This window comes from Ambystoma mexicanum, chromosome 5q, assembly GCF_040938575.1.
Source record: "Ambystoma mexicanum isolate Mex_15411 chromosome 5q, UKY_AmexF1_1, whole genome shotgun sequence".
NCBI classification, from domain to species: Eukaryota; Metazoa; Chordata; class Amphibia; order Caudata; family Ambystomatidae; genus Ambystoma; species Ambystoma mexicanum.
In genome coordinates, this window is record NC_090933.1 from 89084035 (window position 1) to 89111818 (window position 27784).

The following is a 27784-nucleotide window of genomic DNA, read 5'->3' on the forward strand; positions in this document are numbered from 1 at the left end:
GCGCAGAGAGGACACTTTCTTGAAGGTGCGGCGCGCATGTATGGTTGTGGCGGCGATCTTCAAGTTCTTACGCGTCAGCGCGGAATTCAAAGACTTGGAAGAGATATAAGAAGTTAGTTTTCATAAGAAAAAGAAACATTATAAAGAAATCTAAAAACTGAGTACTCTGAACAGGCAAAGTAATTTGGAAATATAAACTTTTTAAGTAACCTGCAACAAAGACTCTTGAATAGAAAAGGCAACTTTGTGGTGGTGCAGTGAGCAGCCTTTTAGTCAAAGCACTGATGCAGACTAACTTCAGAGATTCCCAGACTGAGGCAGTGTCCCAGGGAAACTAGTTGAAGTGAAGAGCAGAACTCAATCAGCAGCGGTTTCACAGGAGCAGCGACAGATGGCCTGGGAGCTTTTAAGGCTGCAACTCGTAGGCTGAACTTCTAGTAAGTATTTATCCTCCTCTTGGCACTCAGTAAAGGAGCACCAGGTATGGTTTTTAGCAAATCTGTTTAGGATATTGATGTGAGACTCAGGCAAATCATAAGCAACTCTATCTAAGGTGGAATGTTTTCTCTGTCCTCCCTCTGCTGGTCGGTGATTAAACTGTGGTTAAACTGTTTGGAGCAACCTGGAGTTTTCTTATTTTGTCCCTTTCCCCCTTTCCCTTGGGCGTGAAACATGCAGAACTGTATTTGACTTTAGTTCCGTGTGTTACACTTTGGGGGGATTGTTGGGGGTGCAGCAGCTTCTGCGGATGACAATCTGGAACTCTCAGCCTGACAATGACATCTTGAAGGCCTCCATCCTCAAGATACTCCCGATAGAAGCACTGCATCCTTCCCTGGCTATCAACAATGCATTCCTCACCTAAGGAACATTTCCCAGAACCCTCAAAACTGGACAAATACTCCCTCTCCTAAAAAAAAGATGGCACCTTGATGACCTCAGCAACTATCACCCCATCACCTACCTTCCTTTCGTAGGAAAGATCCTCAAAAGAACTGTAGCCAATCAGCTTGAAAGCATATCAACATGAACAACCTCATACAGACCTACCAATCTGGCTTCAGACCTAGATACAGCACAGGGACTGCATCCAAGTGGTGTATGACGACCTCTGCATCCTTGATGATGGAAATCCCTGCTTCTTGGTACTCCTTGATCTCCCTTCAGCGTTAGACACTGTGGATCTTCAAGCCCTCATTGACAGTCTATACAACTACATGAGAATTAGTGAGACTGTCCTCCAGTGGTTTACCTGATACCTAGGAGACGTTGGTTTGTCCAGATCGATGACTCTAGATCACCCCACTACCTGTCATCTCTGGAGTACGATATGGATCAAATTTCTTACCCTTAATTTTCAACCTCTACATGGAGCCCCTCCAATCCACAACAACCACATCCACCGAAATACGGATGGTGCTGTACCTTAAAGTATCCTCCATTAGAGGCATCTACCAGTTAATAACCTGCATCACTCAAATGCAAATCTGGATGTCCAGTGTGTACCTTAAACTGTATCTTTGCACAACAGAATTCCTCCTCCTCCTCTCCAAAAACAACAAACATGCCCAGATCCACACCTGGCGGTCCACCATGAAGCTAGAGGGCTTCATCCCACATCTGACACCATATGACAAGTCCTTGGGATTCCACATTGACAGCGATCTCTCCTTAAAAATGCAAATAGCTAGGAAAACCCAGACAGATTGTATCAAATATCTCTTGGGAGAAATCAAGCCCTTCAATCCATACAATAAACTCTGATCCCTGATGCAGACCTTCATCCATTCTCACCTGGACGGTGGAAATACCCTGCCTACCAGCCTACCCACCTCTACACTGGCACTAATGAGAAACCACTTTGACGCTGCAGCCCACCTCATCAGTGGCCTCTAAAAATGAGACCACATTTTGCCCACATTTTTTTAACTACATTCGTGACAGGGCCACCATCTTCGGTGGGCAACACTCTAAGACGCCACGACCTGGTCACATTAGAGCTGCAAAAATGCACACAAAAAACAGGAAACAGGCTTTCACAATTTACACCCCATGGCTGTGGAACCTCATACTTGTCAAAATTAGACTTGCACCCACCCTGATGGAATTGAGAATGGATTTCAAGATCTTCTTCAAGTGCTGTTACATTCTCATTCCACCATTAGCTACCCCCACCTCACCCAAAATTACTGCTCTTGGCCTCATAACGACGCAATAACATGCCAGTAAGTCTGAAAATAAAATCAGGTTTTCGCTAGATGAATGGCAGATCAACAAACGTTTATTTATATAGATAGACAAAAATGCTTGTGATTGAGTTTTATACAGGGACTCATAGATGTTCACAAGTGCATTTGATAAAAACATGGATGTTTGTCAGTTTACACTGGGCATTAGAAATGCCAGGTCCAGACTGTGCTTGTCGGTTAGGGGGTGTCTGATTATATCACTTAACTTGGAATAATGTAAAAGCAGCTTTCTCGAGGCAAAGCACAAGTCATGCCTGCCAGGGGGGTGCCATTAGGAGATACTGAGGCAAGGGTTATTCAAGCCAATTGAGAAAAAGTGTGATAAGATACAGATACAACTGTATCTTTATAGGTGATTTGAGGATACATGAACTTGTTAGACCTTAAGTAATAATTAAGTTGAGTGTTAAAATGCATGCTGTACTCCCATCTTAAGCCTGTACTTTTGCATGTACCTGAATATCACATATAACAGAGATCAATGCAGGCTCAAACCAAATAGTGTGGACCATACAATTCATGTTTTGATTCTGCAAGTATAGCTCAGGAAATAACACTCACTTTCTGACTACAAGTACATATCGTATGAACTGCAGCGGTAGACAATTTAGTTCCTGGTATGGAGTTGACAGAAGACAACATTATAAAAGGTACAGCGAATTGAAGAACTTTTATTCATATTTGTGCCTGGAGTGAAACATGTTGCTGAAGCAGGATTCCAGTGAAAGTAACACAATGGGCTAGTAAATGGGTTATTGCAAAGGGGCTCATTTCCGAGTCCCTCAGAGCACAAATTGAAGCTCTCCGTGACCCCAGCTGGACTTGGGGACTTGGCCAAAAACCTATGTAGTCTGTAGTAATGGAAAGTGGAAGACTGTGTAATCTGAAGATGTTCTGAATAAAAACAGCAGCCATCTCTGGAGTAGAAGGCAGGCCTGGTAGAGGCGAGAAATGAGCTGTCTTCTTAAATGAGTCTGCTGTTACCATGATTGATGTGTTGCCCTTTGAGAGGGGGAGATCCACCACAAAATTGGTGGGTATGTGTGTCCAGGGTACTGTAGGGACTGGAGACTGGGTGATTTTCCATATGGGTTTTTGGAACTGGTATTTGTTCCTGGCACAAACCGGACAGGAAGCGATGTATGTCCTGACGTCAGTCCGTAGAGCAGGCCACCAGAAGTTTCGAGAGAGGAGTTCTAAGGTGGAGTTAAGTCCTCGATGGCCTGTGGTTGGGTTTTTGTGACATAACGTCAGCAAAGGTGCCTGGATGTCGATAGATGGTACCACCAGTGGATTCTGGTAAAACAACAAACAGTTTCTTGGTATAAAGGACTTCCTGTCCTTAGGTGCAACATCGGTCATAAACTGCCTGTACTCCGAATTGACATGATCAAGAAAGGGTTGAAGGTGATAGATGACCCATTTGTTGTGTAGGATCTTCTCCCTTCCGTTGATATCAGCCTCTTCTCCCATGGTGTGACGTGAAAGGGCATCAGCTACCACATTCTTGCTTCCTGGTAGGTAGGTAATGTGAAAATCATACTGGGAGAAGAAATAAGCTCAACAAGCCTGTCTGCTGTTATTGCACTGGATCTGCTGTAAGACCTGCAGATTCTTACGATCAGTGCGGACCTCAAAAGGATGATCTGGGCTTGAACAAGTGTGTCCATTCCCTACAAGCAGCACGTATGGACAATGATTCCTTCTTTATTACTGTATGTATTTGAGATTTGTAACGTGCAATGAACAGAATGAACCATATAAAGGTGCAGGTGAAACAAAGTTGATACAGAAACACAGCTTAACACACACACAGGACCACTAGTAACTGTAAAGATAACTCTCTAAACATGAACATACGTTTTCAGTGCTCTACGAAATTAGTAGAGTGATCTAAGGGTCCTCAATTCAAGTGGCAAGGAATTCCTCCATCTTGGACCAAAAACAGAGAATCTTCTATCGCCCCTTGATTTATACACTGAATGTGGTATAGATAGGAGGTGGCAATCACTTGAACACAGCTGTTTTACAGGTAGATATGGCTGAATCAAATCCCTCAAGAATAGAGGGGCAATACCATTTACACATTTAAAAATTATACAGGCTACCTTAAACCGTATGCGATCCTCTATAGAAAGCCAGTGCAGCTCACAGCGAAATGATGACACATGGGCTGTTCTGCCCAACTTAAAAATCATCCTGACGGCCACATTCTCTGCTTTTTGGATTCTTTGGATTTGTTTAAATGGGATTCCCAACAGTTGACTATTACAATAATCCAAATGAGCACTAGTCATGCCCCAACCACAGAAGCATCATCCTCTTTAGGGATACATGGAAGTGCCTGGTGAAGGAGTCTCAGAACAAAGTGTATCGCCTGAACCTTTGCTCCAACCTGGCCTTTGCTGCTGAGGTCAACTTGCCACACGCAACCCAAGTTTTTTACACTGGATACACATTTTAAGCTTGTTCCTAGGAGCATTGGAATGGGCAATTTCTTCGCTGCTGTCAGCAGATGTCTAGGTCCGAACAAAATAAGTTTGGTTTTAGCTGCATTAAGTTGTAATTGATTGTTAGCAATCAATCCGCTTACTTCATCCATACACTGACCCACTCTACTGAATGCTTCTTCAAAATTGGTACTTTTGGTGAAAATCTGTGTATCGTCTGTGTAAGAGTGGAAATTCAACCGGTGACATCTCAGTATTTTCAGTAGAGGCCGCATATACAGGTTGAACAGCAAAGGCGAGGTCGATGATCCCTGCAGAACTCCACAATTAAGCCTGATGGAATCTTACAGGAACTCACCAAGTTTCACCTGTTGCTGATCATCTGTCAAAAAAGATCTAAACCAGGCCAAAGCAAGATCGGAGACTCTTCCTACTTCGTGCAATCGCTCAAGAAGGATGTGATGGTTCACTGTGTCAAAGGCTGTGGACAAATCCAACATCACCAAAAGGGAAAGTTCGCCCTGGTCCGTGGCCCTGAACAAGTCATCCTGTACCACTAGGAGAGCAGTCTCATTTCCGTGGCCTGGTCTAAATCCTAATTGAAACTTGTCCAACAGCAGTTAATGTTCTACAAATTCCAACAGCTGGCCAGTAACCACCCTTTCAAGACCTTTAGCTGGCCACGGTAGCCCTGCAATAGGGCGATAGTTTTGAAGGATCTCTGAATCCGATGTTGACTTTTTCAACAAGGGGGAGACAATAGAATGCTTTAAACTCTCCGGTAAGGACCCACATGTCAGTGACATATTGCCAAACTTGGTCACTAAGGGAGTCAAATCTAGCGCCAGTCGCTTTGCTGCATAGGCCGGGAGAGGAGATAAAGAGTCAATAGTAGGTTTAAGGGTCATCAAAAGCTGATGTATGTAATTTTCTACTACTGGATGGAAATCGAAAGTTGACAGTGGAATCTGGCACTGTGAGTCAGTCGGATTACCCGCGGATACATTATCTAAAGACATAGATGGGCTCATAGTAACAGCCAGATTAATAGCAGCCTTGATGTGTTCAATCTTCTCAACAAGAAAGAGTTGAAAAGATTGGCCTCCACCACAGAAGGATACAACAACGTTGCTTACCAGCTGGTATTACAAAATTTAGAATTGATGGAAAAAAATTCCCTTGCAAGATTACTAGCAGTTTTGAGCTTATTTCCCCAAAAATCATTCTTAGCTTGGAAAATAGTAAATTTATATTTCATTAATGCACTCTTAGCCCTAATTTTGTTCTCTGAAGTCTGCTTCTGTTGCCATTTCCGATTGGTCCTACTGACTAACTTCCGCAAAGGAAGCAGGATCTGTGAGATCCAAGGATTAGATACTCTCTTATGTTTAGGTTTTAAGGGAGCAATCTTGGAACAGATAGTACCCAAAGTCAAAGTTCGCTCTGCCAAAAATTCATCACAGGGGAGTAAAGAATTGATAGAGGCAAGAGCCTCATTGGAGGCTGAGTAGTTCTTTTTGCTGGATGTTAAGGTGCAGGAATAATAGGCTACTGGATGTTCTTCATCTCTTCCTTGTTGTTTGAGCACTCCATACGAAGCGTCGGTCTCAACTATGATTGGTCTGGTATGAACCGGCTGGACTAGGACAGGTGCAATGCAAAACCTTTCTTTGAGGAATAGAAACACTTGTTCTGTTGTGTTATCCTACAAATAAACGGCACTGACCTCTACAACAGATGAGTGATTGACAGCGCCAAATCCGAGAAATCATAATGTTTATTTCTTGGACTCCAGACAGTTCACCTTGAGTTCGTATCTGTAGATCTTTTCACTCACTCTGCTTTAAAAGCCATTTGTTGTCACTTTAGGCTGCTCACAGGTTCGGTCCCTTCAGAAGATCTGGATTCCCTAATAAGACCTTTGGTGACATTCTCATCTAGATATTCTCCTAGGACCTTTTTTTCTGGACGGGAAAGAGAGTACCTTTTCCCAAAAGAGACTACAGAATCCGGGAGGATGTCTATGGCACAATCTTCTGTTCAATTTGGCGGGAGCTGCTTTAGCAGATGATCCTAAAATACCTTAGAGAAGACGTGATATCTGGTAGGCACTAGCAATACCTCCAGGTAAGTCATACAGCCTTGATAACATGAGTCCTTACAGAAAGTAGACGAAAATGAAAAACAGGATTATGCCTGCGCAACCATGGGAACCCAAGCATGAGGGGGAAATGAGCCGCCCTGATAATATCGAAGGCGATGGTCTCAACATGTTCAGCTATAGTCATTATGAGCTTGTTTGTCTTCTTAGTGATAGGATCCGAACTTAAAGGCCATCCATCTACCCCTTCCACTGGCTGGTTTGTTGTCCTTTCTTCCAGCAATACCTGGTGTTGTTCCGCCCATTGGATATCCATAAAGATACCTGTGGCTCCACAGATCTATAGTTTCGATTGAGATGCCTGTGTGATCAGAAAGGGGAATCGCGCTCTGAAACACTTGTGTACGAGCGCGATAGAAATACAATATCAATCAATCAATCAACCTTGAGAACTGTAAGTTGGTTTTCAACTCCTCGTTTGGCTGGGAAGAATTAATTGAGGGATTCTTGCTGCCACCCTAATCCTGTATCCCTTTTAGGATCGAGGTCTGTAGTTTACCGGTTTCCTGGGAGGAACTTTGGGACAATATCAGAGTAGATGACCCTGTGATCCACAGTAGATGCATTGGCCTTGTTCTCTCCTTCTTTACATTTCAGCTGCGGTTAGAGGACCCTGCAAAGGTTCTTCCACTGATGGGGAGGCTTTAGTTACCGGAATGGTCATTTGTCTGGGGATCTGTACATTACTCTTGTGTCTTCTCCGTTCGTCTCGTCATTCCTGTTGGCAGAATTCAATCTGGAGGACCAGGTAGATCAAGTCTGTCAGAGAGTCTAGCCGAGGATAACGGGCCAGTTCATCCTTGATTTCTTCCACGAGACCCCTTTGGAAAATGTTGAACTGTGCTGTCTCAGGCCACCCGGCCTCGGCCTCTAGCTTCTTGAAATGAAAAGTCAATTCCTGTCTTTCAAACATTATTTTGAGATTGTAAACAAAGAGCGGATAGGAGGCAACAAGTGCACTGGCTGCAATCAGAAGCCGTGTAAGCTACGCCCAAGGCGCTATCCATCATATTCGAGACCATGAAGCCAATCTTATCCTTGTCAGTTGCAAATGTGGCTTCCCGAACTAGGAAGTGCATAGTACAGGCATTCAGATACTCTTTTAAGCCTTTTGGGGTGCCATTGAATTTACCACAGGTAAGTCCTCCCACCGGGGCAACAGCCATCGCAGCGTCTCTTGCCGTTACCATTTGTCGCAATGTGGCCTTCACGGCCTTGAGGTTTTGTATCTCTGTACATAATGTCTGGACTACATTCATTGGCTCTTGCAGTTGTTTCATGTTAAATGGAAGTGGGTGTTGCAAGCTGACAAATATTCCTTCTGTGTCCTCACCTGAGGTTTTTTGATCCCCTTCGTCCCGCTGCCCCTTGCTCAAAAACTTTTCTTCTTCTTGTTATGTCCCCATAGCCTCTGGGTGAACAAGTAGGGCCGATCCTCTCCAGCCGCCAGGGTGGATTCTCTGTTAAGTTCCAGAGACTAACCCCCTGCACCCCACCCCTGGGCGAAACTGGAGGAGCACCCACAATCTGAGGAAAAAGCCTTTAAGGCTGGGAAAACCCTGTTTGCGGCTCAAACTGTGATGTTATTGTGAAAGGTGTCCTCAATCCACAGGCGGGCAGTGATAACAACTGACACTGTCAAAGTTCTCAGGAGGTCCGTGAACGAAAGGCAGATGGCAGGGAGCAGGCAGAAGGAGGAGACAGAAGAGGCAGCAAGAAAGCCGTACTGCATCTTACTCAGAATAACAGAGCAGGAACAACGGGTTGAAATGCACAAGCCCTGGCTTTGAGGCGTTGATATCCAAAAGCCACCATATTGAAAACAACTAGACCATTCTTTGGAGACCGATACTACAGCGTGACAGTGTTGTGATGTGCTTGGGTATTTGTGTTCCACAAAGTTGGAGGGTCGTGCCTTCTGCACAAGAGAAAGTTAGTGGGTCGCCCCTTCCACACAAGAGTGTGTGTGTGGGTATTTGTGCTCCACAAAGTTGGAGGGTTGCGCCTTCCGTGAAAGAAGTGAAGTTGAGTAGAGTGAAGCCGTACTAAATTAGGGATGTGTCCTGATTGTGTCAAGAGTGCTGCAAGACAGCAAATGTAGAAAGGAGGGACACCCTCTGTGTACGGATAAGAAGTATGTTGGGGAGACACTCACCGCTCTTTTCGAAGTTGCTTCCCTCCTATTAAAAGATGTTGTGTTAGTGTGTTTCCTCACGTGGGGTGCCATTGAATTTACCACAGGTAAGTCCTCCCACCGGGGCAACAGCCATCGCAGCGTCTCTTGCCGTTACCATTTGTCGCAATGTGGCTTTCTTGGCCTTGAGGTTTTGTAGGGAGGGAGATGTGTTGTGATGTGCTTGGAGTGTGTGCAGATGTCTGATGAGCTGAGAGAATTCTGGTGTGCTGTGACAGAATGCTTAGGTGTGAATGCTGTGTGAAGGTACTAGGATTGAGCAGTTGGGGGAAGCTGGCCTCAGTGATGGGACACAGTAAGCGGTCATGACAGATTGCCTGACTTTGTATCTAGTGTAACAACAGATACTGCATTTGTGAGTAAATTGGTGGCACCCTCTACAGTCCCAATACCAGTACTTCTCGTTGAGGCAACAATAAAAACATGCCATCTTTATTTACTCTGTCATATGCAAGGTTTTAGATATACATGTGTTTTTTTGGTATCTACAACTGCATCCCCTTCATTGTTTCTGAGAATTTAAAGTGTTCAAAATTCCATTATTTGGCCAGAGGAGACTTAATATAATACTGCAAGTTTTAATCCGTCATCCTAGAATGGTATGTGGATCAACATCCACATACAATTGTAATGTACACATTTTAAGATCAGAATGTTTTAGCACTGTCAGCTGCTTTCTCCATTTTCTTTTAACCAATACATGCAGCAGATGCTTCCTAATGTTGTCCACATACTCATGGATCATGGAGGCATTCATTTTAGGTTGCTTATTGGTCCTGTACAATAAATGATGTGGCAAACCCATTTTCTTACCAGTAACCAACTCATGTGGATTAAGACTTACATGTTGTGGGAACAACTCTTATGGCCATGAACATGAACATTAACATAAGGTGTATGTCCCGACTAAGCCCGACTTCTACAGTTAACTTCTTCAGTATGTTGACAGTAGTTTAGTTATATGTTTCAACACCACCATTTGACGCTTGTTGAAAGACGATGTGCACCTTTCTTTTCAACCCTAGACTCTCCCAAATGTTGGCATGAGAGCACTAGTAAAGTGGCTGCCATCGGCATATTCAATTCTTTAGTGTAATCCAAATATAGAAAATAAATGATTAATAATCAGCATGACCTCTGCTTCTGCTCAGCAATTATTTGCTGGGATGCATTCAGACATTCAGACTTTCTTATCATCAGACAAGTTACAGTGGGCATATGCTTGTTCCCACATGTCGATCTTTGAACAGTGCCATGGTTGACCTGTAGGTCAGCCTAGGGCAAAGTTAGACCTCTCTTCAGTAATGGTACCCTGTTTGTTGATGAACTTAGTTACAAATGTAAACACACCAGATATGCCCTGGGTACAAGGGGATGTTCTGGGATATATGTGACCAATATGCACATTCTTCAAGTATTTCATATGTGTTTTGGGCTGCATGTCCTGCTGTGGTATCCAGTTTTTTTTCATCAGGAATTCTGGCAAAGTACTTTACTTCGACAGAATTCTGCAGAAGAAAACTCATCAAATTATATGGGGGGGGGGTGGGTAAGGGGTTAAAACGAGTGGGGGGATTGTGGTAGGGGGATAAGTGTAGGGAAAGAGGAGGTTTATGGGGAACCCCAGCCAAATAAAAAATACAAATAAATCAGCAAGATTATTTTCTGTGATTGGATTATTTTCGGTTACAAAATGTGATATTAAAATATTTGCAGTATACGGTCAACTTTATGGGTAGTATTTATCGTCATCTGAGTATCATATTTTTTGATTTCCTGACTGGACTGAGATTCTGTAATTGCTGACACTTGTATTTCCCCAAGTAAGCCCTCTATTAGGAAGTACCCCCATCAATTATCCTACTTCTGCTAATTTATCCACTCTATCATTGCCCTCTTTATTAGTACCTGGTATTTAGAAATGTCCTCTTATTTTCTTAACAATATATGGTCACTCGCTCATCAGTTATTATATTATCAATAGTTTGGATTAGTTTGCAATATTTCAAAGTCGTTTTGTTTAAACGTAGCTTTCCTTTGGCGTTCCAACTTGGCAGCTATTCTGTAAAACTATTTCTGTCATAACTAGAGTCGGTTATAATCGCCAATTCTTTTATTTCACCCTCCAAAGCTGTGTGAAACCATGTATATTGCAACTAGTCACGCTGCCTGACTACTCCTGGGACCAATGTTTGACCCTACAGAGTGTATCATGTGGGTCATTGCTAACCTATGAATTCCCTGTCTCTGCTACCAACTATTTGCCAGGGTTGTTTTCTACATAGAATGGACTACCATCCACATACACAATTGGTAAATCTTTACATCTTCCCTTTTCAAAGGCTTTGTACAGGTATTTTCTGTAATCTTCTAACTTACCTCAATTTGTAAATATTGTTACTCTCCAATTTGTGCATAGTCACAAAGCTCTATCTATTTCTGAACAACTGGCTCTTTTTTGTTTTGGGACCTTAACTGTACCGGGAATCCTTGCATTGATGACATTTAAAAAGTTTCCGTACAACTGGAAAGATTACCTATTTAAATCCTGTCACTCTGTCGGTATTTGAGCGTGTAAATATGGCGATTCAATGATCATTTGCTCACTCTGGATTATTGGAGGACAATGTTGTAGGGACCGTACTGTTGTATACGCTATCACTCTTATTTCTATTTTCATGGTTTCGGTTCAAGACTCTAGGCATGCTTTTGAAAAACCTTTCTCTAAAATGAACTCCTCCCCTTTGGTGGGAAAGGCCAGACACAGAGCTTAAGCCAACTCCATGTGCTTAACCCCCCAACCCATCTCCATGGTTCATGTTGCTTTAACAGTTTAGTCAGCGGTTGAGTAATTTCAGCATTTCAGTGAAGTTACTCTAATTTGTCAGGCCTAACAGAATTATCAACTCTTTTAAATTAGGGGGTCCTTCAACTTCTGAAGTGTTTTCACCTTCTTCGTTTGAGGGTTCAGACCATCCCCTGTGACCTCATGTCCTAAGAAATATACTCTCATCCTACCATTGATCTCTCTTCAACCAAACCTTTTCTACTGCATGTGCATTTGAGTAAGTACTTCTATAAGCTCCTGAAAATGTGTTGAGAAGTATTTGCTTTTGAGGAGGACATAATCCACAAAGATCAGAATTCCACATTTTTCAGAGTCTGACATTGACTGACAATCCTAAACTAACTTTTCCTATTTACATTGCCAAAATGAGTGTCTTCCCTGTACAACTGATGACCTTGGGATGTAAAGATAACTAAATGTTCTGTTTCTGGCAACAGCATCCCCATCCAATGTCCTGCTATCATGTCTGTGGTGGTAAATACCTTTGATCCTTGGATGTATACCAACCCTTGAACAATGAATGAAAACAGCCAGCTTGAAACTGGAACGTATTTGATGAGTTCCCTCAAATTGGCACACAAACACGTCACTATGACTGCAATAATGAAAAGTGACTTTCACCACAGATGGGATCCAAGTGTACCACGCACATACCGTAATAATGCCACTGCAAATATGGCACACACGGCAAGTATGAAGTAAGTGCCTCTCTTACCGGATGCCACCACTGTAATACTAAAGAAGAGACCCGTGCAAGACGTAACACAATTGCTACTCCCCCAGGACATACCACACATTGCCGTTCTAAAGCAACTTCTCCTTAAACAACTGCTTCAATACACACTGCAGGATTGAACAAATGCACCTCACTAACCAAGCATTTACTACTCTTAATCTCAAGAGATTCTTACTCATGCCTCTTATTAGGATCTTCGATTTTAACTACAGTAACACTATGGCTTATCACTTGTGTGGATTATTTAACTTGTTACTCTTTTTCATCCAAGTGAACCCCAGTGCTCTTTGCTGCTTGGCAGTCAGACAGCTCGTAGCCTAGTTTATAAGCCTTGCTTCTGTGGCTGCTAAGCTTGCAAATGAGCCTTCTGTGTGTGGAACAGTATCAAAGCCTCTACAGAAACCCAATAAAACGACACCCTTCACAGCTCCAATGCTGTAAATCATTCTCATTCATGTCAAACAATAAAGGTAGATTTGTCAGGCAAGACCTAGCAGGTATTTCCCTGATTTATTTAAATAGATGATTCCAATGACATTAATCCTTTTGTGGTCATACTGACTAACCTTTGTGTGCCACATTTTCCTTTGTGGACTGCTCTTTAAATCATGTGTATATACACACACATTACTATTTCATAATCATGTTTTAGTTCACAATAGAATATTCGACATAGTCAAAATTGATGTCTACTTCTTCATGCAGCCATATTTAGGTATACATTCTCAAATATTATTACATATATATGGTTAAAATAGAACATGCCCACCAAAATGAATTCTAAGGGATGAGGAGGATGATAATATTGGTATTAGACGCACGTGTATAATTGTTCAAACATTAAGATAAAATGTCATAAAATGCCCATTAAAACACAGCTGTTTTACTCTGTTAGCTCTATGGGTGTACTGTTTATTAATAGCAGGTGTTCTGGGCAAAGTTTGTTTTTAAACTGCACGATTATTTCAAACTTCCTCTGCTTTTCATTGGGGTGGACTCTGTATGTCACAGTGGATTGATTGAAAGGCTGCAAGGCTGAAGTAACAAAATATGTTTCATTGTGTTATACAGACTGGGGTTCGGAGCAAAAAATAAAAACCAAAGTAGTCTCCTTTTTCAAAAAGAGAGTGACAGCATTACACTGAAAAGTGCAAGGAATGTTCATAATGCTGAGGGCCATTCTTTGTTTGTCTTGTCTTCCTTGGTTAAAGTTCCCCAAAGATTATAATAAAAGGATCCACAACAGATAACATAGTCACTCACAGTTCTTTTGATAGTTCTCTGCAGCTGGTGACTCCTGGTCCCAGAGAATAATTATGACCACCAATGTCTTTGCGCTCAGTCTTTGGTGGACCTTTTAGGCCACTTTCATTATAGGCCCCCACCAAGTGCAATTTTATCAAGGTTCGCCTTTTTTGTGATTGGCGTCTACTCGCTCCTTCATCTCCGGCTCGAAACTTAGGTCAACCCTCCCATCTCTATTTTTACTTTGCCATGTTTTTGTTACAGGTATGCTATCCTTTTCCACTTTTGCAAAATCGCAGATTACACTTTGGACCCTCTTTTACCCTTCATAACCTGAATGTTCATGTCAGTGTATCTGTCTTTTCAAGAAGGTTAGACCAAGACGTTGGTGCAAGTCATGATGTCCTTATTCATAAGTCTGGCTGTTCTATGCTTTTATTCTGCTTATGTTCACTATTACAAACCATTGTGCAATTCAGCTTCCTAATAATACTGCCTTGCCTAAATCAGCAGCATTTGCTGTTTTTCTGCACCATCTTGCAGCCCAGGTACACGAAGTACCTTCATGTTTCAAGATGGCCGCCCGCTCTTTGTTGCTGGCCATAAGAGCCTAACCAGGCCCCCGAACAGCCCCTGCCCCCATCTATTGGCTGCCTCTGGCTCCTAAGGCCGGATTGGCCGCCGGCAGGCGTAGCCGGCCCACTCCTCCCAAGGCCCACGGAAGCAAGGCTAACACCTGTTCCTTGCCTGTTTCTTGCCGATTCTGCCTCTGCCAATCGCCCTGGCACACACAGGGGAGCACCAGCATGGAGGACCCGCTGCCCCAGGACCACTCACCATCGCCTTCCAGCTCCTGAGGTCAACGGGTAAGCCCACCACCAGCATATTATGCACACCCACTGATCCCTAAGCTGGCTAACTCCCACCCCCATGCGCTAAACCCTACCACCTGGCTGCCGCTCTACACACCTACCGCCACTGGCCCACACCACTCTGGTCATGGCAGCTGCCCAACCATTACGTGACAATTGTACTCAGAACTTGCCCTGATCGCACACTGCTCTCGGCTGCACACCTCCTTCGAACCATACTGTAATTCAATGCTGTTACACTGCCTGCACCATTATATGTTTATAGCCTGGCTGCTTCCATCAGCACTGTCCATTGACGCTAGCGTATGCTGCCCACTGCTTTGCATTACCCAGCACGCATCAGTAAACCCATCTTGTGATATTCGAATCTAGGCAGGTTGCCACTGTTATTATTTACTGCCTGAACACTGCATTTTGCTCCATTTTGTGATATTTGAATCTAGGCAGGTTGCCTCTGTTATTATTTACTCCCTGAACACTGCATTTTGCTCCATTTTGTGATATTCGAATCTAGGCAGGTTGCCATTGTTATTATTTACTGCCTGAACACTGCTTTTTGCTCCATTTTGTGATGTTCGAATCTAGGCAGGTTGCCACTGTTATTATTTACTGCCTGAACACTGCATTTTGCTCCATTTTGTGGTATTCGAATCTAGGCAGGTTGCCACTGTTATTATTTACTGCCTGAACACTGCTTTTTGCTCCATTTTGTGATATTCGAATCTAGGCAGGCTGCCACTGTTATTATTAGAACACTGCATTCTGCCCATCTGGAGACTATAATTGTGATTTAGTGCCATGTGCGCCCTGCCCTGTGATAGTTGTATCTAGACTATCTGACCAATGCTCTCAGCTCACCAGTGCCCCACCCACATAGACAGTATATGCTAACCACCTGCCTTTCGGTGTATAGTGTATTGTGCATTCTGCCCTCCAGGCCAATATTATGCAATCTTTATCGCGCTCAACAGTAATACATGCCCCTAGCATATGAGCAAAACTAACTCACACACAATATGTACTCTCTGCCCGTCCTCACCTGCATAGTTTGCACGCTACTCACCTTTATGACCACACCTCACCCTTCTACATAAAAGCACCTCCACCACTATCAAATCACTTTAAGTCATCGAGGACACACAAAGGAACTCCTGTCCATGCCCTCACATACTCCAAATAACACAACACTGATGATACCTAACCTCAGCCTCAGACTAGACAGACTCAGAGCCTGCACCCTCCTTATTCACTACCATGCCATCCCTACTCACATACCACACAGAAACTACAGACTTAGCTCTCGCACCTCTAAAGTGCACACACCCCACCACCGTGATAATACCTCCATATGCCATAAATTCAAACCCACGCTTACTACACCTAGCGGTAACTCCCACTCACAATGTACCACTGTACCTAAGGCAGACACCCACACCATGCGCCTTAATCAATGTACGATCACTCAATGCCCACGCATTAGAAATAAATGACCTAATAACTACCCAAAATCTAGACTTACTCCCGATCACAGAGACCTGGCTCAACGAAGCTTCCGGCCCAGCCATCTCACTAGCCCTACCACAAGGGTATGCCATCCTTAGACAAGACAGGATAGCCAGAGCAGGACGGGGGTAGCCATTATTCACAAAGAAACACTCTCTATCAGAACCGTACCCCACCAAGAGGAAGAAAATATTGACATCCTATCAGTAAAATTAGCACTCTCTCCAAATAGCACAATAAATATTCATACCGTATACAGTCCTCCCGGCCCAACCACCAATTTCATAGGTCAAGTCAATCACCTCTTAGGAAACAACCTTAAAAAATCCACAAAATCACTACTTATAGGTGACCTTAACCTAGGATTCAACGACCCTAAGGACAATACTGCTATCTCTCTAGCCAAAGACCTCCAAGACCTAGGCTTGTCTCAAAAGATAACTTCGCCTACTCATGCTAAAGGACGCACCCTAGATTGGATTATAGACCACAACTGTAACACAGCCATCACCTCCAATACTACCCTCCCATGGACAGACCACAACCTTCTCCTATTCGACATCCCTGTCTCACTAAGCGCTAAAGTGCCTACTAAAGCACCGGCGACCCTAGCCAGAAGTGCCAAAAAACTCACAGCTGACAACATCAGTGCACTCCTCAATCTGCCATGCCTAGCGCCTCCGTTCTCCGCTGACCCTAACATCCTCACAGAAATATTCAAAGACACCATCACAAGGGCTGTCAACACTGTTGCCCCATTGGAAAACAAAAAAAGAAAAAAAATCCTTCCACTCCAATTCCTGGTTCACAGAGGAACTCCAGACGTTGCGCAAAGACAAACGCTTAGGGCTCAAAAATTGGCAGCTTAACCCCTGCGATACCACAAAAGCTAACTTCAAATCCATAGCAAAAAAATACAAAGATGCAATCTTCCTTGCTAAATCTGAAGCCTACAACCACGGCATCTCCAATGCCAACTCCCACTCTAAAGAACTTTTCAATATATTCAAAGAACTAACCCTACCACCTACATGCCCCGATGAGATCATCAAAGACGAAGCATGGTGTACAGGCATTCAATCAGCCATGCTTACAAAAATAAACCTCCTCCAAAACAAAATATCCCACCACTTCAATACCTTACCAAAGCAAAGTGCACATGCACAGATAAAACCTAATGTAAAAGTAAGAAACGTGCCCAAATTTGCATTTACCAAAATCTCCGAAGCTGAGGTCACCGACATCCTCAGACACCTCAAACCTTCACAATGCAAGGTTGATGTATGCCCCCCTAAAATCATCAAAGACTGCGCAGAACCACTCGCCCCTCTTCTCACTGCCTTCATCAATGCATCCTTCAAAACGGGCATAGTCCCAGACAGCCTTAAAGAGGCCTGGGTACGCCCTCTCTTAAAAAAAACCGACACTAGACCCTGCTAACCCTAACAACTACAGACCCATAACCACAGTCCCATTCCTCCTTAAACTACTTGACAAGACCGCCCACAAACAGATTCAACTATACCTTGAATCCAACGCAATCCTAGGTAAAAGACAATCTGGGTTCTGCAAGGTACATGGAACTGAAACCGCCCTTCTAGACTTAAAAAAACGAAATTACCAACATCCTAGATAAAGGCAAGCCCGCCCTCCTCCTTCTCCTCGACCTCTCAGCTGCGTTTGACCTGGTAGACCACACTAGTCTTACCAGTCACCTGACACACGCTGCACACTTCTCAAATGACGCAGCATCCTGGGTAACATCATTCTTAGCGGGTAGAGCTATGAAAGTGTTCTCTAACACAGCACATGCAGTACCCTCCATCATCCACTGTGGTGTGCCACAAGGCTCCTGTACTGCCCCCACACTCTATAATCTTTTTACCAAGCCACTATTTGATAAACTAGACGCGCTGGGGATCACCTACACAAACTACGCCGACGACACCCAGGTTCTCCTCCCCTTGACAGGGAATTACCACCAAGACGCCTCTACCCTACAGCAAATCTACTCTACCATACAAGCATGGATGGCTACCAACGGCCTCTGCTTGAATGGGGACAAGACCGAAATCCTCATTCTAGGACAGAAATCCACCCTCTCCAACCTCAATCCACTGTACATTAATTTCATCATAGACAATTGTATCATCCCAGTCCTATCCTCAGTCAAAACTTTGGGGGTTCACATAGACGCCACACTATCCATGGACAAACAAGTCAGCGCCATAGTCTCGGCCTCAGCACTGAGTACTAAACTCATGAATGCAATAAAACCATTCCTAAACAAGGATAACTGCCTTTCCATCGCCCCGAGCAACTATAGGAGCCAAACTAGACTATTGTAATGCGCTCCTAGCCGGCACCTCCAAAAAAACATATCTAGGCTCCAAACAACCCAAAACAACGCTCTCAGAGCAGCCCTCAGCATACCAAAAGGAGAACACATCACACAAGCCAGAAAGGCAGCTCACTGGCTCCCAGTCGAAGACTGTATCTCCTTCAAAATTCTCACAACCACCCATAAATGCATCAACCTCACAGCTCCCTCTTACTTATCGGACACGATAGGTAGATATCAATCCACGAGACCAAGAAGAGCACAATACACAAATCAACTAGTAGTACCTCGCATCAGCAGGAGGCATAGGCTTCCCCTTCCTCGCACCTAAACCGCATCAGCAGGAGGCATAGGCTTCCCCTTCCTCGCACCTAAACTCTGGAATTCCCTACCTACTGATCTCAGAGCTGACACATCTCTCTTCTCATTCCGAAAAAAGCTCAAAACTGCCCTATTCAACTAACCCCGTTCTCATGTGCTCCTGCTGCTCTTGAATATCTGTAAAAAAGTATATCTCGTCCAATGTAACCGTACGGACATGAACTGTATGCAACTAAGTATAAGCAACACTGTAACTAGCGCCACAATGGGCCTCATTACACGGATGGCGGTAAGGATTTAAACACCATCCTAGTGTTTGAACACCACCCCATCCGTGCCCCCTTGTGACTGTCTCTTTTTAATATAATGGTTTTGTAGCTTTTGTAGATGTAAATCCTTACCGCCTTACTACGAGGTCCCTTTGCGGGTTGGGGAATTTAACGCCTGCTTTTTAAAAACCAACCCGCAAAGGGACCCAGGGAGCTAATTACGGTACCGCAATTTGCGGTACCGTAATTAGCGCCTTCCCCATTCCCATTATGCCCTATGGGGCAAAAATGAGAATGGGGAAGGCCAATGGTGGAAGGGGGAATTACCGCCCCGCCGACCTTGGAATGGGGCGGTAATTCCCCTTTCCACCAAGGCGGTGCCGGTATTTTACCGGCATGAACCTTGGCGCTAATAGCGCCATGGTTCTCCACCATCCGTGTAATGAGGCCCAATGTCTTTGGTCTGCTGTGCGCTCAACAAATGCGAATAAATAAATAAATAAAATAAATACATTCTTGTTGTGATGTCACCACACTGGTTGTGATGTATGAGATAATACTGATGCATCACCAGTTTCCTATTCCTGTTATCTGTTAATCCACCTTTGAACTGCTATGAGAACAATGATGACATCAGTACTGTCCTGTTATCTGTTTTTTTTTCCAAAAAAACCTAGGCTGCCTTTAGGTGGGGTGTCGTACACAAATCATCAATTAATTCATATGCATTCACTTTAGTAGTCTATAAAAGGTATGCACACATGCATTTCTTTATTCATCTTGGCCTAAATAACACTTTTTGACCTACAGTCCATGTAATATTTGATTCTCTCTACAGTTACCAGATCTTCCACTTTCTACATGTCAGCCATTTCCTCAGTGTTCCTGTGTGGGAAACAAGTGGCCCCTGCCAGAGAAGAAAAAAGCATCAAAGCACAACCAGGTGCCATCAAGAATAAAGCCAAAAAAAGGAAACAAGAAGGTAAGGTTAACTTTTAAAGTTGTTCTGTGCAAATGGGCATGACATATAAAATCCTTAATTCACATGTGAATTTTCAGATGTCTGGCAGATGTGCATAGGGTGCAGTCACAGACGACCTCAAGAACAAACCAACTCTCAAAGACACCTCAAGGGATTTTATTAGAAGAATCATAAAGGGGTTAGCTAAGAGCCATCCGTCTCTCTTTCTCATCTAGTGCAGGCATCCCACATTCCCAGGATGGTCTCTAAAGATCAGTAACCCCTACTGTCTAGGTTTCTGCCTGTCCGGTGGTGATGACCTAAGGGCAGACACACTTTATAACTATCACACTCTGTTCTATTCTGCCTTCCCTTCTTTCTTCCACTCTATTTTGTCTCTCTTCCTCTCCACCGCGCTTCCTCTCGTTCTCTTCAATGTTCTCTCTCTGTCTACTCCCCACCTGTATCTACCACTACTCTTCCACATTTCTACTACTACTATTTCTAATACTGCTACAATCCACAGTGTGCGGCTGTGTGTAAGCAAAGTTTGGCAGGAGAGGCTGATATGAGAAACCAGAAGGTGTCTCACCCACTAGTCCCCTGAGATCTGTCATCCGTGTGGCTACGACACGGCCATCGCTTTTGGATCCGGTTCCTGTGGATGGACCAGTGTGGGAGGATCACCTGGGTGAGGGGTCTTCGGGGAGTGGGACACCGGATGGTGAGATGCGGTATCCCCTTCCCTATAACACCTTTACCCCATCCTACCAAGTAGGATATTTAGAAACTTTACCCCTGCCCCTTTACAACACAAACACTTTCTCACAGAGAGCCACCTATGAGAGAAAATTAACTAACACCCAAGCCGTATACCTGACGTGTCCCAATACAATGGTTAGGCATGGTCAGGCAATCACTGACCATCACACACACCTGACTTCTATCAAGCTTCCCTACACAGATAAAAGGCGGAACACGAACGACACTCTCAGCATGAAAACAGCGGTTCCACGAAGGCAGTTTAACAAGAGAAGAAAGACGGCAAAACAGAAGGGGATCTCCAGGAGGGAAGTTCCCTTGACCTCTTCGACAAGGAACAGTTGCTTTCATGAACCCTCGAGATTGGAAAGCATAAGACCAGGCAAACAGGCTGAAGAATCCTGCATTGTGTGTCGGAGATACCCGGGGCCATCCCGCGTCAATAAACAAGGTGGGGAGAATCACCAGCCACTGTGGTACTGTCCTTGGCTCCAAGAACAAAGCAGCGTTAGTGAAATGAACACAGCCAGCGAGTTGGGGAGACCTATACACCACCAGTCTGTGTTGGAGCCAAAGTTGCAAGCGGCAACATTGTATGGCGAGCGCCGGAACGAACATTGCTTGAAATACGTGTGATAAAAGACGCAAGTAAAGTTGAACTGCTGATGAGTGATTGAACTTTAAATCTAAGATACGATACCTTTGACAGAGTGGTCGGGCACCACGTGTGTGCTCAGTCAAAGGTCTCTGTAAGGTATCCAGCTGAAAAGTGAAAGAATTGTAGAGAATTGTGAATCAAAGTGGTACTGTGACGAGTCAAGCTAATACAGTAAAGAAGGTTTGTGTCCAAGTAGATAAAGTTGGTCCAAATCCGGCAGAGGGAGATAATTGAAAGTTTTGTGTTAAAGTGGGTCTAAGCCCAGTGAAGGGGACCCAGGGTGAACAGAAAAGCACCCGGGAATTTGTACATGTGAAATCCTAAGAAGGAAGGCACTTCGATATTTGTCTTATTTCATCAGGCCCTCTGAAAAAGAGACTTTGAATAACAAATAGACTTCGGCACTAGAAGGCCATGATGTTGAAGTTTTGAACTGCACCCTCGTGCTAGAGAAGCCAGAGATCATTTCTTGAACACTTTTTTTTTTGCATGGCATTGTTTCCTGCACAATTTATATTTTAGAAGCAAGGATTGACAATAGGTTTATTAGTATATGCCCTTTCATTTTGAGAAGACACCAATAGGGCTGCGTTATTATTATTTGATCGGCATAGCTTGCTTCTTTAGATTTAGTATTAGAGAGGCGTTTTTCAAACCCATTGAAGTTCAATAAACAACCTTGAACTGTGATCACTTATGTCTGTCTTACTGTTTGATACCATGCTTTCCTGAGCAGAAGCTGACTGGATTTGGTGAAGTCTGTTTACAGTTTCTTTTGAAGCAGCTGGAGAGCTCACCTGCCCACTATTGAAATAGTCAAACCCTGTGCGGTTGTGTGCTGCTAGTGTTAGCACAGTTTGGCAGGAGAGGGTGAGCAGAAGCTAACTGGATTTGGCACAGTATGTTTACTGTATCCTTTAAAGCAGCTGGAGAACTCACCTTCTGATTATTGAAATAGTAAAACCCTGCACGGAGCATGCCCTGATGTTTGCGGCTGTGTGTATCCACAGTTTGGCAGTTTACAGTGGCGCCTAGTAAACTGGTGGTCTCTTCTTTTTTGAACTGCCGAAGAATTTCTTGAAGTATCAACACATCCATTACCGAGCAAGGGTGCACAAAGGTTGCATGGTGAATGATTTGTCCTGATCACTATCTCTGTGTATGTATAATCTCAGGAGTAAGAACATTAAGAGTAAAAGGAACAAGGATATGCTGGCAGCCCTGCAAATGGTGGCAAATTTACCTTTACCTTGTCACCGGGTGAAGAGTCGGTTGGGGAAGCAGTAGATGCATCAATGGCTCTGACATTCAGGGGGAAGAATTTAAAAGGGGCAAAGATTATGTCATTTTTCAATCTGGTGCCTGCCTTCTTCGTCGGTCACTGCAGTGGGACTGTCTTGTAGTGGGATTGCACCCTCAGGATGCTGTCCATTGATTCGGACGAAGATTTGCTGAGTGTACCGGACACTGTAGTTAATCAATATTGCCCCAATATTGACTCTGGTACAGATACACCTAAGATGTTGGTACATAGTCAAGCTTCCAATGATGATTCCTTCCCTGATACCCCACCTATTTTCTCAGTGACTGCAGTTCAGGATTCTGATACTTCCATATCGTTTTATACTTTGACACCAGGTCTGGTGCCCCCTAGGCAGCTTTCTAATATGCTTAAACAAATGGACCAAAAGGTAATGGGCGGGCAGGATGGAGTATTACAAGAAATAAACTAAGTGTTGTGTGTCCTGTTTTTTTTATATGAAGGATTAGAATTGGAGACTAAGATAGATTCAGCCATGCTGGAGTCTCTTACTCTTCAAATTAAAAAATCAGGAATGCAGACTTGGTTGAAAGTTATTTACAATCACATAACTTGATGTGAAATGTTATCTGATAAAGAGCCTCACTTGTGCCCTACACCAACGGGGGTGGATGTCTGCAATTATGATGCAAGACGAGGAGGAGACTGGTGCCGTGCGCCGGGTTAACAATGCAAGCCCACTATTACTTGGCTGCGTCGATATAGTGGCTTCAGGCGTGGAGGGTTTGGGCTCGAACAATCCAGGTGGTGGTGAGAGTTAGATTGAGAGCTGTATTGAACTCTCTGAGGTGCTGCCTCTTTCAGCTTTTGAGCCGCAGAAAGTAGATCCTGACTTGTATGAACCATCCAATAGGCGCAAAGTTGTACTGACAAAATAATATCAAAATAAACCACATTGTAATCCAGCTAAAATTTCTTTAAGTACTGTTGAAACAGCCCTCTATTAAAGCTGCTCTAGGGAAATCTAGAGAAATAGCTTCTGTTCAAATTTGTGGTCAAGCAAGGAGAGTGGTACTCCTGGTCCGGGTGTAGGTGAATAGGTGACAACCACCCTGCCGAAGCATTCTCAGAGGCTACATCAAAATCATGTGCATCCCTTGCAACCCAATCGGATCCAATTGGGAGGTGCCTTCTGAAATGCAGACAAGTGACACTCAAGCAACACTCTTAACTTGAACAGTCATGAGACCTAATTTTACTACCATTATGTCTGCTACAGGTGTTATGTGGTATGCTGAAAAGCAGGGAGACCCCACAATGTGGACCATGGAATTATCACAACAATATACACTGAAAAAATATATCCAGAGGACAAAATTTAGTAACTACGTATCAAAAATAGTTATTTAAACTGATACAATAATTATAAATGACAATCATGAATAACTCATCACTAAGAGCAACAATTAGGCTGTAGGTAAAATCACATCTAAAACAGTGTATATAGTATTAGTCATTTCTACACAACACAATCCATTAATTCATTCAACAACCATACTCATACAAGCAGACAAATACAATAATATTCAATAACAACATGAGTAAATACATAATTTCAACAGGTGTTGTATATGTCGTCATGATTTGGAGTGGATCTTAATGATGGTTGTAATGTATATGATTGCATCACCAACAAATATCCGTTTCCAACCTGTTTGGACATGCTGGTTTATTTTGAACACGTCTTCATCAGGGAGTCCAAATTATATACTAATTGCCCAACCATTGGCTATGGAGGGCTGTGGCTGTAAAGTAGTTTCTGCAACCATAAAGCTTGCTTTTGGAGGGGTCTATCTTAAAGTCAGTGGTGACCTCAAAGCAGCGGCAGATTTTATAATTGAAGCTGCAATCATGGGCGGCACGACTGTGGGGACAGTGGGCTTGTTGCCACCAATGGTGGTTCTCAACCCAAAAGAACCTTACATTCCGGGTTGGTTACTCTAGAAATTGAAAAGAATCTCCAAAACACTTGAATCGCGTGTGCCAACCGCACAGCTACAACCGTCTTTTAGTCCTCTGGATGTATTTTTTCAGTGTATATTGATACAGGTGTTATGGCACTGAGAGGTGTTGAACTTCCTGTTTTCTTTCAAAGAATAACTCCCTGCTAGCAGTGAGGGGCCAAATTATGATGTGCGGGTCCATGTAAGGGAGTGAGATTCCAGTAAGCTCTGGGTTGTTATCTGAGTGGAGCACAAAGAAAGCAAATGAAAAAATATATAGGCCCTCATTACGAGTTTGGAGGCAGCCATGGAGATATTAGCTCCATGGCTGCCTCCAAACCGGGCTCCTTTAACGGGTTCCTGCAATGAGGAATAAACGGGTCATTCCGACATAGGAGGACCCGGTAATTCCTCCTTGCAGGAACCATTCCCCATTCCCATTTGAGCCCCCATAGGGGATGGAGGCAACAACGAGCACATTACAAGTGTCCCATTGTTACATCCCTCTTTCCCTCGCGGGACCCGGAAAGGACACCTGGTTTTACTAGGCGTCCGATCCGGGTCCCACAAAGGGAAGCTTGTAATCGGGTCCCGTACTGGCCCCCTTCATTCCGGAAGCGCCAGGGTCGTAATGAGGCCCATAGTTTCCTCAAAGCCTCGAAGGGCCCAGAGTCTGTGGACGAATACTCATGGAGGCTAAAGCCAAATGGCGCAATTCTAACTTCTGACCTGACTAGATTTGTGGGTAACAAGTGTGCAGATTCTGGTCCCACATTTAAAGTTTTGGTAGAGAGCGTTCTGCAAGAAAATCAATATGTGGTGATGAACAGAGCGAATATTTTGAGACTTCTTGGTCAATTACCTAATTTGAGAGCAATTTCCTCCAAAGACATCACAAGGGTCGATTTTATTGACCTATGCAAGATAGGTGGGCACACCCAAATTTAAATCATGTACTTCATATGTTTAGAAGCTACAATATAGTATAATTGTGTTTGCTTAAAGGAGCTGCCTGGTATTAAGGATCCTGTGACACGGTGATCAAAAAACACATGAACGAAAGGCTGAGTGAAACCACTCAGTTGGCCAGGCGCTCACAGACTGCTCTTGTAATAAAGCTGCAATATTCGTCAAATATGTTTTCCATTGATTGGTAAATTATGAAATCAGTACATGAGTGCTTTAGATGAAATGCCCAGGTTGAACTCACCTTATAAAGCTATTGGGCGGTTTGCAGGAGTGGGGACCTCTCATGTGGACGCCAGTTCCGTATGTTTGTAGTGTTGCCCTGGAAACCTTGGGCGTCGCGACGTCACATGCCGGGGAGCGCGATTACATCATTGGCGCCTTGCGTACCGTTCTCTCTGTGTGAGCAGAGAGGCCGGGATGGGGCAGGGCCTGGAAAAAGAGTGGTGCGTTGGTGTATGACATCTCATGCATCGATAGAATACAATTCCTGGTCAACTTCATGTTATACTGGCATATGTCGAGCCAATTACAATGAGTAGGAATAAAATATAATAGAATTAAACACTACACTGCATGTGATGAATGAACTAATCAAATACATGTAATAAAGCACATGTGGGGCAATATGAGTTGGAGTAAACTAGAGATTAAGCAGTACAATGTATGTGATAGAAATGTATAGGGAAAAGCATGTGTGAAAATACTTCAATTGCAGACCGATGCACGGGAGATGAAGTACACTTATTGAGGCACAGTTAGTGTACGGGGTAGATTCACTATAGTGATTGAGCAAAATGCATAAGTGAAAAGGTAATGCTAAGAAAACCGGTAATAATAAGAAAAATCTGAAGGGACTCAAACACACAAAATGAGGTAATTAAACAAATACATGGTGTACACAAGATGCGCTCAAGTCCGTCTCTAAATTGAGTGGTCTCAGAAGTTGGTAAGCAAATGGTTTCATGGTGCAATCAAATACATCTCTGTAATGAGTCTCTGTAACTGGTAAGCAAATGGATGTAAATTGTCATATGAAACACATATAGTTGATCTCTTCGTTAATGCCATTTGGTGTCAATGTGCCAAGCCGTTCAATACAATAGGTTTCTCTCTGATCTAGCTTGTTGGTTATATTTAGTCACTGTTTCAACAATTTGAAACCGTATCTGAGTGATATTGTGCTTCATTTCATGCCAATGTCTTGCTACTTCTGAATTGGGATTCTGGTTACTAATGCATGATCTATGTTCATTCCATCTTAGTTTTGTGGGCCGCTTATATTGTCCAATGTAATGCAGCCCACATGGGCATTTGATGGAGTATATTATATTAGAAGTGTTGCATGCAGGGGTGTTGCTAGGTCTGTAAAAGATCTGGGGCTATGCTAATGTCGGGACTGTCAGGACTCGGGGCTGTCTATCCTTTTGGTTGTAGCCCCTGAGATTCTATCCGGGGCTACAACCAAAACACCAGGGGCTATAGCCCCCTCAGCCCCCCCTTGCAACACCTCTGGTTGCATGTAGCGTAATCTCGCTATTTGATTTTTCGCTCCTGTGCGAGGACAAGAGCACTCTGAATGCCTGGCCGACTGAGAGCTTTAAATGGATTGAGCTGTTATGGACCTTGGTTCAAAAATCGTTTTGGAAATGATTATGAGGAACTTCAATCTTTGAGACCACTCATTTTTGACCTTACATTATACCCACGTTGGAGGGATAACAGAGTGAGCCTTTGAGCGACAAGGATATTACTATTTTCAGTGAACTTTGGTGCTCATGAATCAAGGCAAATAGAATTCTCCTCGAATAACCCAAATAAATCCGTAGAGACATAGGGGGATATACACAACTGGTATCATCGAGGCCAGTCGGAAAAAAACAACAGTCATCATGCCATCTATATTAACGAGGGCTTGTTATCCTTGTTCTCTTGGAACTCACGAGGGAACACACATTCATTTTGTAATCCTGTGGTAGGGATT

General features: G+C 43.6%; 1 protein-coding gene across 4 annotated transcripts in view; it reads left to right on the forward strand.

Annotated features, from left to right (window-relative positions):
- Nucleotides 1-27784, forward strand: part of LOC138497237 (fibrous sheath-interacting protein 2-like) — a 727834-nt gene that overhangs the window by 515806 nt on the left and 184244 nt on the right. For all 4 annotated transcript variants that reach the window (XR_011278548.1, XM_069620568.1, XM_069620569.1 and 1 more), the window contains exon 5: nucleotides 20028-20171. Coding sequence is in view for 3 of the 4 variants with exons in the window: in XM_069620568.1 (XP_069476669.1) it covers nucleotides 20028-20171 (144 nt within the window). In the remaining variant the exon portion in view is untranslated. The remainder of the gene's footprint in view (nucleotides 1-20027; nucleotides 20172-27784) is intronic.